At 55.0% G+C, this 13,934-nt stretch overlaps 1 protein-coding gene across 4 annotated transcripts in view; it reads left to right on the top strand.

Moving 5' to 3' along the window:
• The window catches only part of RSPH14 (radial spoke head 14 homolog), a 69,966-nt gene that overhangs the window by 243 nt on the left and 55,789 nt on the right, over positions 1-13,934 (top strand). For 3 of the 4 annotated variants that reach the window (XM_089323235.1, XM_008250154.4, XM_008250155.4), the window contains exons 2-4: positions 2,331-2,577; positions 3,148-3,250; positions 5,958-6,076. In XM_089323235.1, coding sequence (XP_089179361.1) covers positions 2,379-2,577; positions 3,148-3,250; positions 5,958-6,076 — 421 coding nt within the window. In that variant the 5' untranslated portion in view covers positions 2,331-2,378. The remainder of the gene's footprint in view (positions 1-2,330; positions 2,578-3,147; positions 3,251-5,957; positions 6,077-13,934) is intronic. The other variant, XM_051837138.3, reaches the window with a different exon arrangement.

Here is a 13,934-nt window from a genome sequence, read left to right as displayed (position 1 = left end):
CAGGCCCTTGTCCCCAGCGCCTACCGACCCTGCTGGGAAGCCCAGATCAGACACGGCCCTGTCCCTTCCAGCCCGACCTCCTGGACTGACCTCCTGGTGCCGGGTATCAGAGTCTGGCTCACTCTGCAGGGCTGGGGCTTGCCCATGTGACTAAGCCCAGTCACAACCATAATCATAATCCCAGTTAACCTATCTGGAGCGCTGGTGAGTCAGGCCAGTGTGTATCTGTGGGTTATTCTGGAAGGTGAGCAGGAGGTGCCATTACTATGACCTTGTAGCAGGTTGCAGGGAGGCACAGATGAAGGAAGGAACTTGTCCAGACAGATCAGCCATCTGCTGGCTCACTCCCCAAATGCCCACAACAGCCAGGGCTGGGCCAGGCTGAAGCCAGGAGCCTAGAACTCCATCTGGGTCTCTCATGGGTGTGATGACCCATGGACTTGAGTCATTGTGCACTGCCTCCCAGGGTGCACATTAGCAGGAAGCTAGAATGAGAACCAGGAGCTGGGACTCAAACCAAGCAGTCTGGTGTGGGATGCTGGTGTCCTAAACTGTCGCTCCCCGTCTTCGTGGAGGAACGACACAGGACCCTGCGCTGTTCTTTTGTCTGCTCAGCCCTCCCCGGGTTTGCTGCTGGTTCTTCCCGGGTTGGCTACCGACCCTTCCACCTCCGTGGAAGGGCAGTTCCCCCTGGCCACTTTCCCCACTTCCGTGGGGGAGCGGCACACCGCCGGCCGGCTCTCTCGGGGGCTGCACAGGTGTTCCTTCAGATAGATGTTCCCCTTAGATGTTCCTGGTGCATGTTGTCTCTCTCCTCCTTTATAGTCCTCTTCCGCCAATCCCAACTCTGCTACCCACATGCCGAGTACGCTGCTCTCCTTCAATCAGGAGCAGGTCCTGCTGTTTATTGGTTGAACTGGAGGCAGCTGAGTAGAAGCTGTTTCTCCCTTCTCAGCGCCATATTGTGGGAGAGCAGATGCATAGAATAAGTCTTAATTCCAGTAACTTAGTCTAGTCCGAGTTGCTCCCTAAACAGCATTTTTTTTTTTTTTAGATTTATTTGAGAGGCAGAGTTACAGAGAGGGACACACACACACACACACACACACAGAGAGAGAGAGAGAGAGAGAGGTCTTCCATCCGATGGTTTACTTCCCAACTGGCCGCAACAGCCGGAGCTGGGCGGATCCAAAGCCAGGAGCGAGGAGCTTCTTCCAGGTCTCCCACGTGGGTGCAGGGGCCCAAGGACTTGGGCCATCCTCCACTGCCTTCCCAGGCCACAGCAGAGAGCTGGATTGGAAGTGAAGCAGCTGGGTCTCGAACTGGTGCCTGTGTGGGATGCCAGTGCCAGAGGAGGAGACTTAACCCACTACACTGGCACCTTTCAGGCGCATCTTGGCTGCCGTGTGAAACACCTGCTCCTGGAGCTGGTTCTTCCTAAGCCACCAGGGGATGCAAGCTCTCTGCCTCTCCCTGCTCTGTGACATTCTGCCTTTTGCGTGATTGTGGGAAGCTACTACTGACCTTCTGAGGTTCTGGCTAGAGTTGCCCAAAGTGTGTGTGTGTGGGGTGAAAACAACCCCCCTCTAACCTTCGTTCAGTTTTTGTGGGTGTGTTGGAAGCACCTGAATATTTCCTGATAGATGAATGAGTTAGACCTGGATTTGGACAACGGCTTCTACCTTCCAGGTTCTGTGGCCTCCAGTGAGCTCCTTGGCCTACACCATACTTGTAAAATATGGATAATATGAGGATTCTTCCAAGAGTCTAATGATAAGTGGAATTAAACTTTGTTTTGGCACAAGAGAGTCTGAAATCCATGCAGTATTTTGATAATACATATTTTTCATGAATTTTTTGAAGAGCCTTTGTCATGTATAAATTCAAACTTTTCTTTGCACCAAAATAACCTTTCAATTCCATTTTCCATGCGCTTTTTTGAAGTCCCCTCATACTAGTCCCTTCCTAACGGCATGGTTGAATTAGATACTAGTTATTGCTGGCACGAGGTAATCACTAATTGGAGTGACCAGTATGGATTGCTTAGTTTTTTTTTTTTTCTTTTTTTTTTTTTGGATAACTCTTACCAAAACTGTAGACTATCCGTGGTTTCTTCTGTCATTAAACACTACTGCGTGGAAGAACTCTGCAGTTTACCTTCCCTGGGGGCTTGAACCTATCTATCTACCGCTGTCAGCCTCAGTCTACCCATCTGTATAATGGAAGTAAAAATACTCTCCCGCCTCCACTCCCAGTTTTGCAGATCAGATGAGAAGTAGCTTCTACATCACAATAGTAATAACGACAGCCTTTTGGGTTCCTTTAACCAGTGATTTCTGCAGAGCTTCACTCGGAGAGTCCTTTGCAGGTGTGCGAAGATGGCCAGTGCCCGGATCTCCATGTACCTGCCCCGCGACGTCAACCCCACGCAGGCTCCCATTGCCTACGGCTGTCGGGCCCTGCCCAAGCTGAACAAGGAGCTGCAGTCAGAGCACCTGCTGACGAGGCAGAAGGCCCTGGTGGCCCTGTGTGACCTCATGCACGACCCCGAGTATGTCTACGAGGCCATCAACATAGGTGAGAGTGTCCCAGCCCAGGCGACCGTGCCAGGGGTTCTGATGTGGCTTCAACGCCGGGTGGAGCTTCAGGAAGAAGGGTTAGAAGGGTTGCTGTTTAATTAGCCTGACCGTGGACCAGCACCACCCCATGCACAGTGTCTAGGTTATCTTAGTCTTCATAGCAGCCGCCTGCAACCGACAGATAAGAATGCAGGTTCAGAGAAGGGGTGTGAACACGGGGCTGTCTCCTCGGAAGCCAAGCGGGATGTTTATTACCTAGCAGTGCTTGGTGTCATCCACTCAAGGCCATGGGACTAGTTTGGGACAGGGTTATAATTTGACCCCATGTCTCTCCTGGGTCAAGGGTTGTTAACCCCAGGGTGGACTTGCAAGCATTTGTAGAAAGCGTGCAGCAGGTTAGATGAGACAGCGCCTTCAATGACTGTGAAATGCTGTGTGTCCCCTGTGTGATTTCCCAGCGCCCCCAAAGCAGCAGAACCTCTGAGACTTCCTTCCTGCCCATGCGTTGGCGTCTGGGTTAACTGAATTCTGGGACTGGCCCGTGATCAAAGGATTTTCTACCTCCTAGGCTGCCTGGAGAGCCTGAAAGCCTTGCTGAAGGACAGCGACGACGTGGTGCGCATCAAAACCACTGAGGTGCTCTACATCATGGCGACGCATAACGTGGGCAGGTGGGCAGCCGTCCCTGGAAACCTGGGTCCTGCTCCTCCCCTTGGGTGGCTGCCCTTGGATGACCTGGAGTGCTCTGAAGTTGTGTCTGTAGCATTGATCTTCTGGGGGGTTTTTAAAGATTTTATTTATTTATTTATTTGAAAGGCAGAGTTACAGAGGCAAAGAGAGAGAGAGAGAAAGAGAGTGGCCTTCCATCCATTGGTTCACTCTGGCTGCAATGGCCAGAGCTGCGCTGATCCGAAGCCAGGAGCCAGGAACCAGGAGCTTCTTCCGGGTCTCCCACGCAGGTGCAGGGGCCCAAGGACCTGGGCCATCTTTTGGTGCTTTCCCAGGCCATAGCAGAGAGCTGGATCAGAAGTGGAGCAGCTGGGACTCAAACCAGTGCCCATATGGGATGCCGGCACTGCAGGCGGCAGCTTTACTGTCTTGGCTGCTGTGGACATCTGGGGAGTAAACCATTAGATGGGAGCTGTCTGTCTGTCTCATAAATAAATAATTAAAAAAAAATGCTGACACACAGGAGTCAAGCATCTCGCACCTTTCCTGTCCCCCTCCTCCTCCGTATTTCTAGAGCCAATATGGACATTGTTAGGCAGTAGGCCTCCAGCGGGGGGTGACAGCGAGGGGTGCTGGAAGGAGAGGTGCTGAAGCCTGGGCAAGTGGACTGAGACTAAATGCCTGGGGAGGGTTTGGTAGCACTGGGAGAGCCTGGGCACCAGGGTACGGGGTGGGGGAGGTCGCTGGCTGGGCCCCTGTTGGCAAGGCTTGTCAAGGACATAGTCAAGAAGTCACTCCTGATCCAGGACCTGTCCCCACCCACTCTCTCTGTGTCCCTCCCATGACCACTGCCAGGCCAGGGGATGGAAGCCGGGGAGAGACCCGCTCGGCCAGCCACATGCTCAGAGGCTAGGATTCCCACACTGCATAGCACCAGGAGGGAAAAGGGCCCTGGTGAATTTCCTCCGGGTTCAGTGGTGAACTCACAAGTAAAGCCAACAGCCTGCAGGGCCGCAAGTCTGAGTTTCTGCCCTGGGTCACCCACGACGAAAGCCTTCAGCTGCTTCCACCCACGTGAGTGCTGACGGGAGCCGGGAATGAGGTTGGCAGCCCCAGGCTCCGTGTCCCTGGCGCCATGAGGAGGTACTTTGTATGATGGCCCACAGACCAGGTGGTTCCTGGGCGGATAGTTCCCTCCCCTGCCCTCTTGTTGGCCTGCTGCGCGGGAGGTGGGGAGGGGGGCAGGGGGGCACACTCTGCAGCCGAACGCAACCAGCTTTGGACGCATGAGTGACCTTGGGGTTGGGTGACTGGGCACCGAGCGAGGAGGACCTGGCGGTCAGGAAGGGCCCTGGCACCTTGATTTTTTTTCTCCTTGTAGAGTGATGCAGAACACACCGTATGGTTAAGTCCTGATCGGTGCTGCAGTGGCACAATTGGTCAGGCACTTCCTGGGTGCTGGACACTTGGCTGAGGGCTTCACGCCTGACGTCATCTGTTTCCAGACCCAACGCTGAGGGGTGTGGCCTCAGAAACCCTCTTCCCATCTGTGGGCAGGCCCGGCCATCAGTTGGTCAATCAGGAGAAATATGTACAAAGCAAAGAAGTATACAGATGGTAAACTTACGTTACACCTTTCTTTTCTTTCCCTCCCTCCCTCCCTCCCTCCCTCCCTCCCTTCCTTCCTTCCTTTTTTTAGATTTATTTATTCATTTGAAAGGCAGAGTTACATAGAGGCAGACAGAGAGAGAGAGAGAGAGAGAGAGAGAGAAAGAGAGAGAGAGAGAGAGAGAGTCTTCCATCTGCTGGTTCACTCTCCAAATGGCCACAACAGCTGGAGCTGAGCTGATCCAAAGCCAGGAGCCAGGAGCTTCTTCCAGGTCTCCCACGTGGATCCAGGGGCCCAAGGACTTGGGCCATCTTCTACTGCTTTCACAGACCATAGCAGAGAGCAGGATCAGAATTGGAACAGCCAGGACTCGAACTAGTGCCTGCAGGCGGTAGCTTTACCCACTACGCCATAGCACTGGCCCCTCACCTACACCTTTCATTAAAAAAACTCCAAACACATATGACAAGGCATCTGCCAATCCCTGTGTGGGACCCAGGCCTTTTCTGGGATATGGGTTCACTGGCTGATGTTTTCTGCAATCTTTTTTGTTTAAAGAACACTTATCTGATTTGTCGCTTTGATTTTTTTAAAAAGGTTTATTTATTTATTTGAAAAGCAGAGTGACAGAGTCAGAGACAGAGATCTTCCATCCACTGGTTCACTCCCCAAATGCCTGCAATGTCTAGGGCTGAGCCAGGCTAAAGCTAGTAGCCTAGAACTCCATCTGGAAACTCCTACGTGGGTGCAGGGGCCTAAGCACTTGGGCCATCCTCCACTGCTTTCCCAGATGCCTTAGCAGAGAGCTGGATTGGAAGCAGAGCAGCTGGTGGTCATATGGGATGCTGGCAATGCAGGTGGTGGCTTAACCTGCTGTGCCACAGTGTCGGCCCCTACAGCTGTGGCTGTTGGCAGTAGGAGCCTCACTGCTCTGCAGACATGGCCTCTGGGGAGTCCCTCAGGCGTTGGCCACCTCTGGGCTCTGTGCGCTCTCCTGAAGCCAGAGATCAGAGACAGGACTGCAGCCAGGGCAGCTGGCGACACTACTCCCTCTCCTGGCAGGGTTCCAGTTAGGTCTGCATCTACTTTCCCTTCCCTAGGAATGGCTTTCTGGAGTGTGACGTCATCCCGGCCCTGTCCTCCCTGCTCAATGATCCCCACCCTGTCTGCCGGATGAACCTTCATCAGGCGTACAAGCACCTGGCTGAGCTGCCTGCAGGTAGGCATGCGTCCTGCACGTGGATCCTGTGGGTGTCCTGGTCGCCCGTGGGCCTCCTCTCCAGATCACCTGTGAGGGGACTTCAAGACATTCATGGAAAAACGCAAATAGAGAAGTTTATTTGGGTGCCCCACATTTGGAAACTCATGCATATATGTATTTTTTTAATTTTAAAGATTTATTTATTTACTTGAAAGCCAGAGTGACTAAGAGAAAAAGGGAGAGATAGTTTTTTTCCATCTTCTGATTCATTACCTAAATGGCCTTAACGGCTGGGGCCAGGCCAGGGTGCAAGGACCCAGGCACCTGGCCATGGTCTACTGCTTTCCCAGGTGCATTAGCAGGGAGCCAGATGGGAAGTGGAGCAGCCAGGACTGGAACCAGCGCTCTGGTGTGGGCTGTCGGCCTCCCCAGTGCCACAGTGGCAGCACTGCCATTGTTTTACAACTCCCATTTCCCATGAATGTTTTTTGGAAACTCCTTGAGCTGCGGTTTCTCCTTTCTGCGTCTGCGGACATACGAATCGTTTCTAGTCTAGAATCGCCAACAGCAGAGTGGGCACTGACACTCTTCTACAGGCTTCCTGGGATGTGTGTGTGCGTCTTGTGTGATGCACCTAGGAACAGAACAGCTCCTGGAGGTGACCCTCACCATCAGTTTTAGAAGGAACGACCAAATGGTTTTCTAGCTACATTCTTGCCAACACTTGATCTTTCTGTGTTTCTATTCTAGCTATTTTGGAGGCTGTGTAGCAGTGTCTCAGTTTGGTTTTGGTTTTAATGTGTATTTCCCTGGTTGTCGCTCCCCCTCTTCGTGGAGGAGCGACACAGGACCCTGCGCTGTTCTTCTGTCTGCTCAGCCCTCCCCGGGTTTGCTGCTGGTTCTTCCCGGGTTGGCTACTGTCCCTTCCACCTCCGTTGAAGGGCGGTTCCCCCCGCCACTTTCCCCACTTCCGCAGGGGAGCGGCACACCGCCGGCCGGCTCTCTCGGGGGCTGCACAGGTGTTCCTTCAGATGTTCCCCTTAGATGTTCCTGGTGCATGCCGTCTCTCTCCTCCTTTATAGTCCTCTTCCACCAATCCCAACTCTGCTACCCACACGCCTAGTACGCTGCTCTCCTCCAATCAGGAGCAGGTCCTACAGTTTATTGGTTGAACTGGAGGCAGCTGTGTAGAAGCTGTTTCTCCCTTCTCAGCGCCATATTGTGGGAGAGCAGATGCATAGAATAAGTCTTAATTCCAGTAACTTAGTCTAGTCCGAGTTGCTCCCCACACCTGGTGATTAAAGGGAAATCTGTAAAGATATACTTATTTGAAAGGCAAGAATGATAGAGAGGGAGATACACACACACACACACACACACACACACAGAGGTCTTCCATCTATTGGTTCAGTCTGCAGATGGCCACAACACTTGGGACTGGTTCAGGCCAAAGCCAGGAGCCTGGAACTCCATCTGGGTCTCCCACGTGGGCGCAGGGGCCCAAGCATGTGGGCCATCTTCTGCTGCTTTTCCCAGGCACATTAGCAGGGAGCTGGATCAGAAGTGGAGCGGCCGGGACTCGAACTGACGCTTATTTGGGATGCGGGCATCGCAGGTGTCAGATTAACCCACTGTGTGCCACAGTGCCGTTCCCCTCCTGTCTCAAGTGAGGCTGGTCGTGCCTGCCTTGGAGGTCTGAACTGAGACCTGGCTGGCCAGGGGTGTACTGCAGCACCAGTTAGGAAGAATGTAAAGGCTCTAGGGCAGGTGTGGGTGCCCCCTGACTTAGGGCCCAGGGGGAAAGGGCTATGGGATCAGGTGCAGAGAATCAGGCCCAGCAGAGCGGAGCCCTTGAGGCCATGGGGTTGCTGTCCAGCTAGGAAGGCTGATCTTCCGGTCTGGCTGGGCTCAGGGATGAAAACAACAGAACTCTGATGGTCTTTTAAAAAGACCCGCTTCCCTCCACCACCCCTTCCCAACCTCAGCCTTATTTACCCCAGGCCTCCAGTCTCCGGGGGTGAGATTTCCTAAATGCACCTTGGAGGATGTGCACGTGTTCTTGGGGTGGAGAGCCAATGGGGTTTCAGGGTGTCTCCCAGGAGAACCGGGGCTGAGCTTATGCCCAGGTGCTCAGCAAGCAGCAACCTGAAGACCTGAGCCAGGGCATTGTTCTCTGGCTCCTGGGGGTGTGCAGAGGGGGGATTGGCTGTTCTCTCCAGGGCTCTTATAACACCTGGGACCTGTTCAGCCTCCAGAGAGGCACAAGATGATGGTAACGAATGCCGAGTACCATCCCCAGCTTTGCCAAATCTCAATGTTCTGCTGTGTTTCATATCTAGTTGGGATTTTGGATCGGAAACCCCACAGGTGTGGTCCAAGCAGCCCATGAACCTCCTGCTGTCCAGCACCCTGCCTCTCTCCTGCCCTCCCTCAAGCCGGCCATCCTGTGGTGACTGTGTCCCCGCGGCGTGTCTGTATCTTTGACCATAGATGTAACTACATCCATCAGCAGGTGACACAGACATCCCCTTGCTTTGCCAGTTTGGAAACACAGTGTAAGCACTTAGAAGACCTGAAAAACGGTCACGTTGTCACCTGCAGCTTTAACCAGGTCGTGTTGCAGGCCTGCTGTCGTTTATTTCCTGCACGTTCTGCCAGCGTTGGAATGGGAAGGGGGTTGCAAACAGATTCCCCTGCGGGCAGGCAGGTGGGCTGCCTCTGGGCCATACTGCAGGAGGGAGTCCTGGTTGCTTCCCAGTCCACAGCAACAGCAGGCAAGTGAGCCCGGGTGGCGCTGTGCATTTCCACTGCTGTGTGGCTTTGCCGTCCCCTGTGATTGACAAGAAGGAGCCTCTTGGCCAGTGCCGCGGCCCACTTGGCTAATCCTCCGCCTGTGGCGCTGGCACCCTGGGTTCTAGTCCCGGTCGGGGCGCTGGATTCTGTCCTGGTTGCTCCTTTTCCAGGCCAGCTCTCTGCTGTGGCCCAGGAGGGCAGTGGAGGATGGCCTGCACCTGCATGGGAGACCAGGAGGAAGCACCTGGCTCCTGGTTTCGGATCGGTGCAGTGCGCCGGCCGCAACGGCCATTTAGGGGGTGAACCAACGGAAAAGGAAGACCTTTGTCTCTGCCGGCCGCAACGGCCATTTAGGGGGTGAACCAACGGAAAAGGAAGACCTTTGTCTCTGTCTCTCTCTCTCTCTAACTCTGCCTGTAAAATAAATAAATAAATAAATAAATAAATAAATAAAAAGGAGCCTCTTCCCTCTTCCTGGTGCCTCCTGGGGTTCCGCTGCTGCACAGTGCCTCCTGGGAGCTGGGGCCCGTGCTGTCCACGAGTTGTTTTCTCATTCCTTATTGATTCGAGGGAGTGCGTCCTGTATCCAGGATTCTAATCCTACACTAGTTACCTGCACAGCAAATATCATTAACCTGCACCGTCTGCCTGGCTTTGCGCTGTTTGTTGGTTGGTTCACTGGCCCAGCAGCTTTTTATTTGAATCATGTAATCATGTCATCAACCCTTTCCTTTGTGCATTTTTGAGGTGCTGTGTGAAATAATCCTTCTTTACCTTAAGCTCCTATTTTTTTTTAACCGAAATGTGAAAGCTTAGCTTTTCAAGTGTAGAAGGTACCTGGGGCGGGTTTCTGTCTGTCTTTTTTTTTTTTTTTTTTGACAGGCAGAGTGAACAGTGAGAGAGAGACAGAGAGAAAGGTCTTCCTTTGCCGTTGGTTCACCCTCCAATGGCCGCCACAGCTGGCGCGCTGCGGCCGGCGCACCGCGCTGATCCGATGGCAGGAGCCAGGTGCTTCTCCTGGTCTCCCATGGGGTGCAGGGCCCAAGCACTTGGGCCATCCTCCACTGCACTCCCGGGCCACAGCAGAGAGCTGGCCTGGAAGAGGGGCAACCGGGACAGAATCCGGCGCCCCGACCGGGACTAGAACCCGGTGTGCCGGCGCCGCAAGGCAGAGGATTAGCCTAGTGAGCCGCGGCGCCGGCCCTGTTTATCTGCTTGAAGCTCTTGTCTAGTCAACACAGCTTCCATTCTGAAATGGCTCTGGGTAGACCCCTGGTTCCCCCCATCTTCTCTCCATGTGGTGTTTTCCGCCCCCTGAAATCCACAAACCCTGGGTGTATGATGAGGAGCGAAGCTCTGTGGTCCTAGGAGCCCGATGAGCAAAAATGGCACTGGGAGTCGGGGTGCTGAGTCTCAGCTCTTGTTCCCAGGATCTGCTCCTTAGCCTCAGGGAGGCTCCCCGGTGAGGGCTGTGCAGCAGTGTCCCGGGCTGGGGGAGTGGCTGGACAGAGGCAAGGATGGACGGAGGAGGGAGGAAGTGTGGCTGGCGCCCCTCCTGGGCATCTGTCTATAAGAGGGCATCTGTCTCTGTGGCTCCACTCTGACTAGCATGTGGCTGTGGGAGCCTTCACTGCATCCCTGTTAGCTTAGCTGGGTGGGGCAGGCTGGATGCCAGGCTCACCCGGCTCCCAGTGTGTGCTGGTGGCCGCTGGTATATCAGGGTTTCCCCACGGCCACTCTGCAGATTTCTCCCCATTGCACACGCCCTCTGCTCCAGGCGGAGTGCTAGTACTCAAGTATTGGCTATTGGCTGGGCCGTGGCTCACTAGGCTAATCCTCCGCCTGCGGCACTGGCACACCGGGTTCTAGTCCCGGTCGGGGCGCCAGATTCTGTCCCGGTTGCCCCTCTTCCAGGCCAGCTCTCTGCTGTGGCCAGGGAGTGCAGTGGAGGATGGCCCAAGTGCTTGGGCCCTGCACCCGCATGGGAGACCAGGAGAAGCAACTGGCTCCTGCCTTCGGATCAACGCGGTGCACCGGCCGTAGCGCGCTGGCCACAGCGTCCATTGGAGGATGAACCAACGGCAAAGGAAGACCTTTCTCTCTGTCTCTCTCTCTCTCACTGTCCACTCTGCCTGTCAAAAAATAAATAAATAAAAACAAGTATTGACTATTTAGCAGGTTTTAGGTCATATTCTTTTAAAATTGTTTATTAATTTAAAAGGCAGAAAGACACATGCCCATACACTCACACACACCCATACCCCCCCCCCCGAGAGAGAGAGAGAGAGAGAGAGAGAAACAGACAGGAAGATCTTCCGTCCTCTGGTTCACTCCCCAAATGGATTCGACAGCTGGGACTGGGCCAAGCCAAAACCAGGAGCCTGGAACTCCATCTGGGTCTCCTGCGTGGGTGGCAGGGACACAGGTACTTGAGGCATCATCTGGTGCTGGCCAGGATGTGCATGGGCGGGGAGCAGAGCAGCGGGGACGTGGGCCAGTCCTGTGGGTGTTGCAAGCGGCGACTTAAAACTGACCCCTTTATATCATATTCTTAAGGATCACTTATTGTTTTTCTTGCTAAAGTTCACTCACCTTCTCGTTCATTCATTCAACAAATGTGTGCTGGACCTTGCTCTGTTCCAGCCACCGTGCCTCAGTTTCTAAATTATCTGTGGGATAAAGTTGGGAGCCCCACTTGATCTGAGTTGCTGCGTGAGTTCCCATAATGAACACCAGGGGGCGCTCTAGGATGGCTGACTGTCCTAATGGCTCCCAGGCCTGGGAAGGAATGGGGTAGGAGCCCTCCTCCCAGGGAGTGCCTTATGCCAGCGCCTGGTGTCAGGTCAGGGGAGAAGAAACCAGGATCATCGAGGCAAATGTTAGCCCAGGCTCCTGCCAGCCAGGCCCCAAGTGACCACCCAGAGTCCCTCTCCTGCTAACCTCATGTGAAACCAAGTCTCCTTTTGTGACCAGGTGTTTTTAGGGAGATAGGTCTGATGCAAGATTGGATTCTTTTCCAACCACATTTTGGGGTGCAGCTGAACATCCTCTAAGACCCTCTGGGGTGTCCCACACCTGTGGGTTTGGCCCAGCCTTCCTTCTGCCACCCCCTCTTTGTGCCAGGCTCTGAGACGCTGGTCCAGCTCCAGGGGCAGTGCAGTGGGACCTCCTGGGCAGCCAGGGACGGGGAGGCCATGCTCAGGCCTTGCTCACTGCTGTGTGGGAACTGGCTCCTGGGATTCAGAAAGGAGAAGGGCCAGCTGGGGTGGGGGGCAGCCTGCAGCCTGCAGCCAGGAGAGACGTCTGGACGCCGATGTGAGTCTGATCATTTTGGGAGTGCAGGGCTACTTGGGGTTTTGGTGCCTGGGCTAGAGAACTGTGTGGGGGTGGCTGGGTTCGGGGGAGCAGAAGGGGTGGGAACAGGCTGCTCGCCTAGGCAGAGCCTGTGCTGCAGAGTGCCTCAGTCCCAGGCTAGCAGCCCCTCCAGGGTCCCGGGGTTATCCTCATGCTTCCTTGTTGCTGGATGAGCTATCACGGCATTTCACCGTGGTTTGCGACTGGACAGCTTGCTACAAATGGAATTACCCGAGGGTGTGCAGTGGGCTGTGCCAGCTGGCACCTGCCCTATCCCCTTGCTCAGCTTGGAGGCCCCCTCCCTGTTCAGGCTGGGCTGGGTGCCCCCCTCCCCGGGGTGTCCTCACGGTGCAAGTGCAGCCTGCCCTGGCGTTTGCCTTGTGCCAGCTGGAGTCTCATCCCTGGGGAGGAGATGCCCCAGGGCCTGGTGGGTCTGCTGTAGGGCTACTGGGAGAGTATGGATAGGCCCAGCCCGGTCATGTATCACGCACCACACGGTGCTATGAAGTCACCCTGCTCAGGGCCTCTATAAAATGGAGTCCACAACCTTGCAGTGTGCAGTGAATGACAGGTGCAGGATTTTGGTGGCCACTGTCATGTGCCCAGTGTACCACCTTGGTGGCTACAGGGGAGAATGCAAGGCCCCAGGAGGAGCCCACGTGTCCTGGGCAGGGAGGCCAGGGCTGGGGTCCATCAGTTACAGAGTGCAGGGCCCAGCTCAGCCCTTCTCTCACCACCCCTGTCGGTCCCTCTGGGTGCTCACTACCTACCCACTCCCCCCGCCCCAGCAAGGCCAAGGCCAAGGTCAAGGCCAAGGTTGGCCATCTGTCAGTGTTTGTACTCATTAGGCCTCCCCTGGACCCCTTCCAGTTCACACCTTCCCATGCCTGGCATGGACTGGGGGCAGGAGGCAGGTCAGGTGGGGCCAGACTTAGAGGTGCTAATACCCCTTCCTGCCCTGCCCTGGGGTGGGTGCCCTAGGAGGTGGGGTGCAGGGAGGGGGCTGGGCTCTGCAAACCAGGGTTAAATGCTTTGGAGGCTGTTTCCCCTTTAGCTGTGTGTTTCCACCACAAAATCACTTCGGACATGAAAAACAGAACAGGTCTCAGTGACAATGATAACATTAAGTCACAGGTTGGTTCCTTCTTAAACAAAAGTCCCCTTGGATTTTTGCTGTTTGCCGACAGAGAAAGGTGTGAAGAGAATCCCCCCCAGCCCCTCACATGGGCTCCAGAGGTGGTGGGAGAGCCAGGTCCAGTATGTGTCCCAGTGCACCCATCCGTGTGCACGTGTCAGGGCGTGTGCATGAGTATGTGTGTCTGATGCTCCCCTTTAGGGCTCTGCTCAAGGGTCAGGAGGCTAAAGGACAGCTCTGGGCTCCCTGTGGTCTCTGCCCACCCAAGGGCACAGCCAGAGGAAGAGGAGGATTGTTGAGGGCCCCACCTCCCAGCACCCTGCAGAATCTGCCCTGCGCTGCCGTGGGGGCTGGGTCCTTCCTGACACAAGGAACCCTCCTGCTCTGTAGGGATGACCCTCATGGGGCATCTGTAGGATGGGAGGGGTCTGGATGAGGGACTGGTGGGAGGGGCTGGAGCCGTCATCACCCACAGAGCTACGCTTCTCGGGTCCCATGGACCTGGCCGGTCTCCCTGTCCGGCAGCTTTCTTGTCCCTCCGGGTGGTTTTATTCTTTGGAACCTCAGTGTGGAAGGCGGTTTCCGGCTCCCTGA

This window comes from Oryctolagus cuniculus, chromosome 21 (genome assembly GCF_051225735.1).
Source record: "Oryctolagus cuniculus isolate XC-2025 breed Fujian yellow rabbit chromosome 21, ASM5122573v1, whole genome shotgun sequence".
In the NCBI taxonomy this organism is placed as follows: domain Eukaryota; kingdom Metazoa; phylum Chordata; class Mammalia; order Lagomorpha; family Leporidae; genus Oryctolagus; species Oryctolagus cuniculus.
This window is presented reverse-complemented; position numbering and strand designations above follow the sequence as displayed.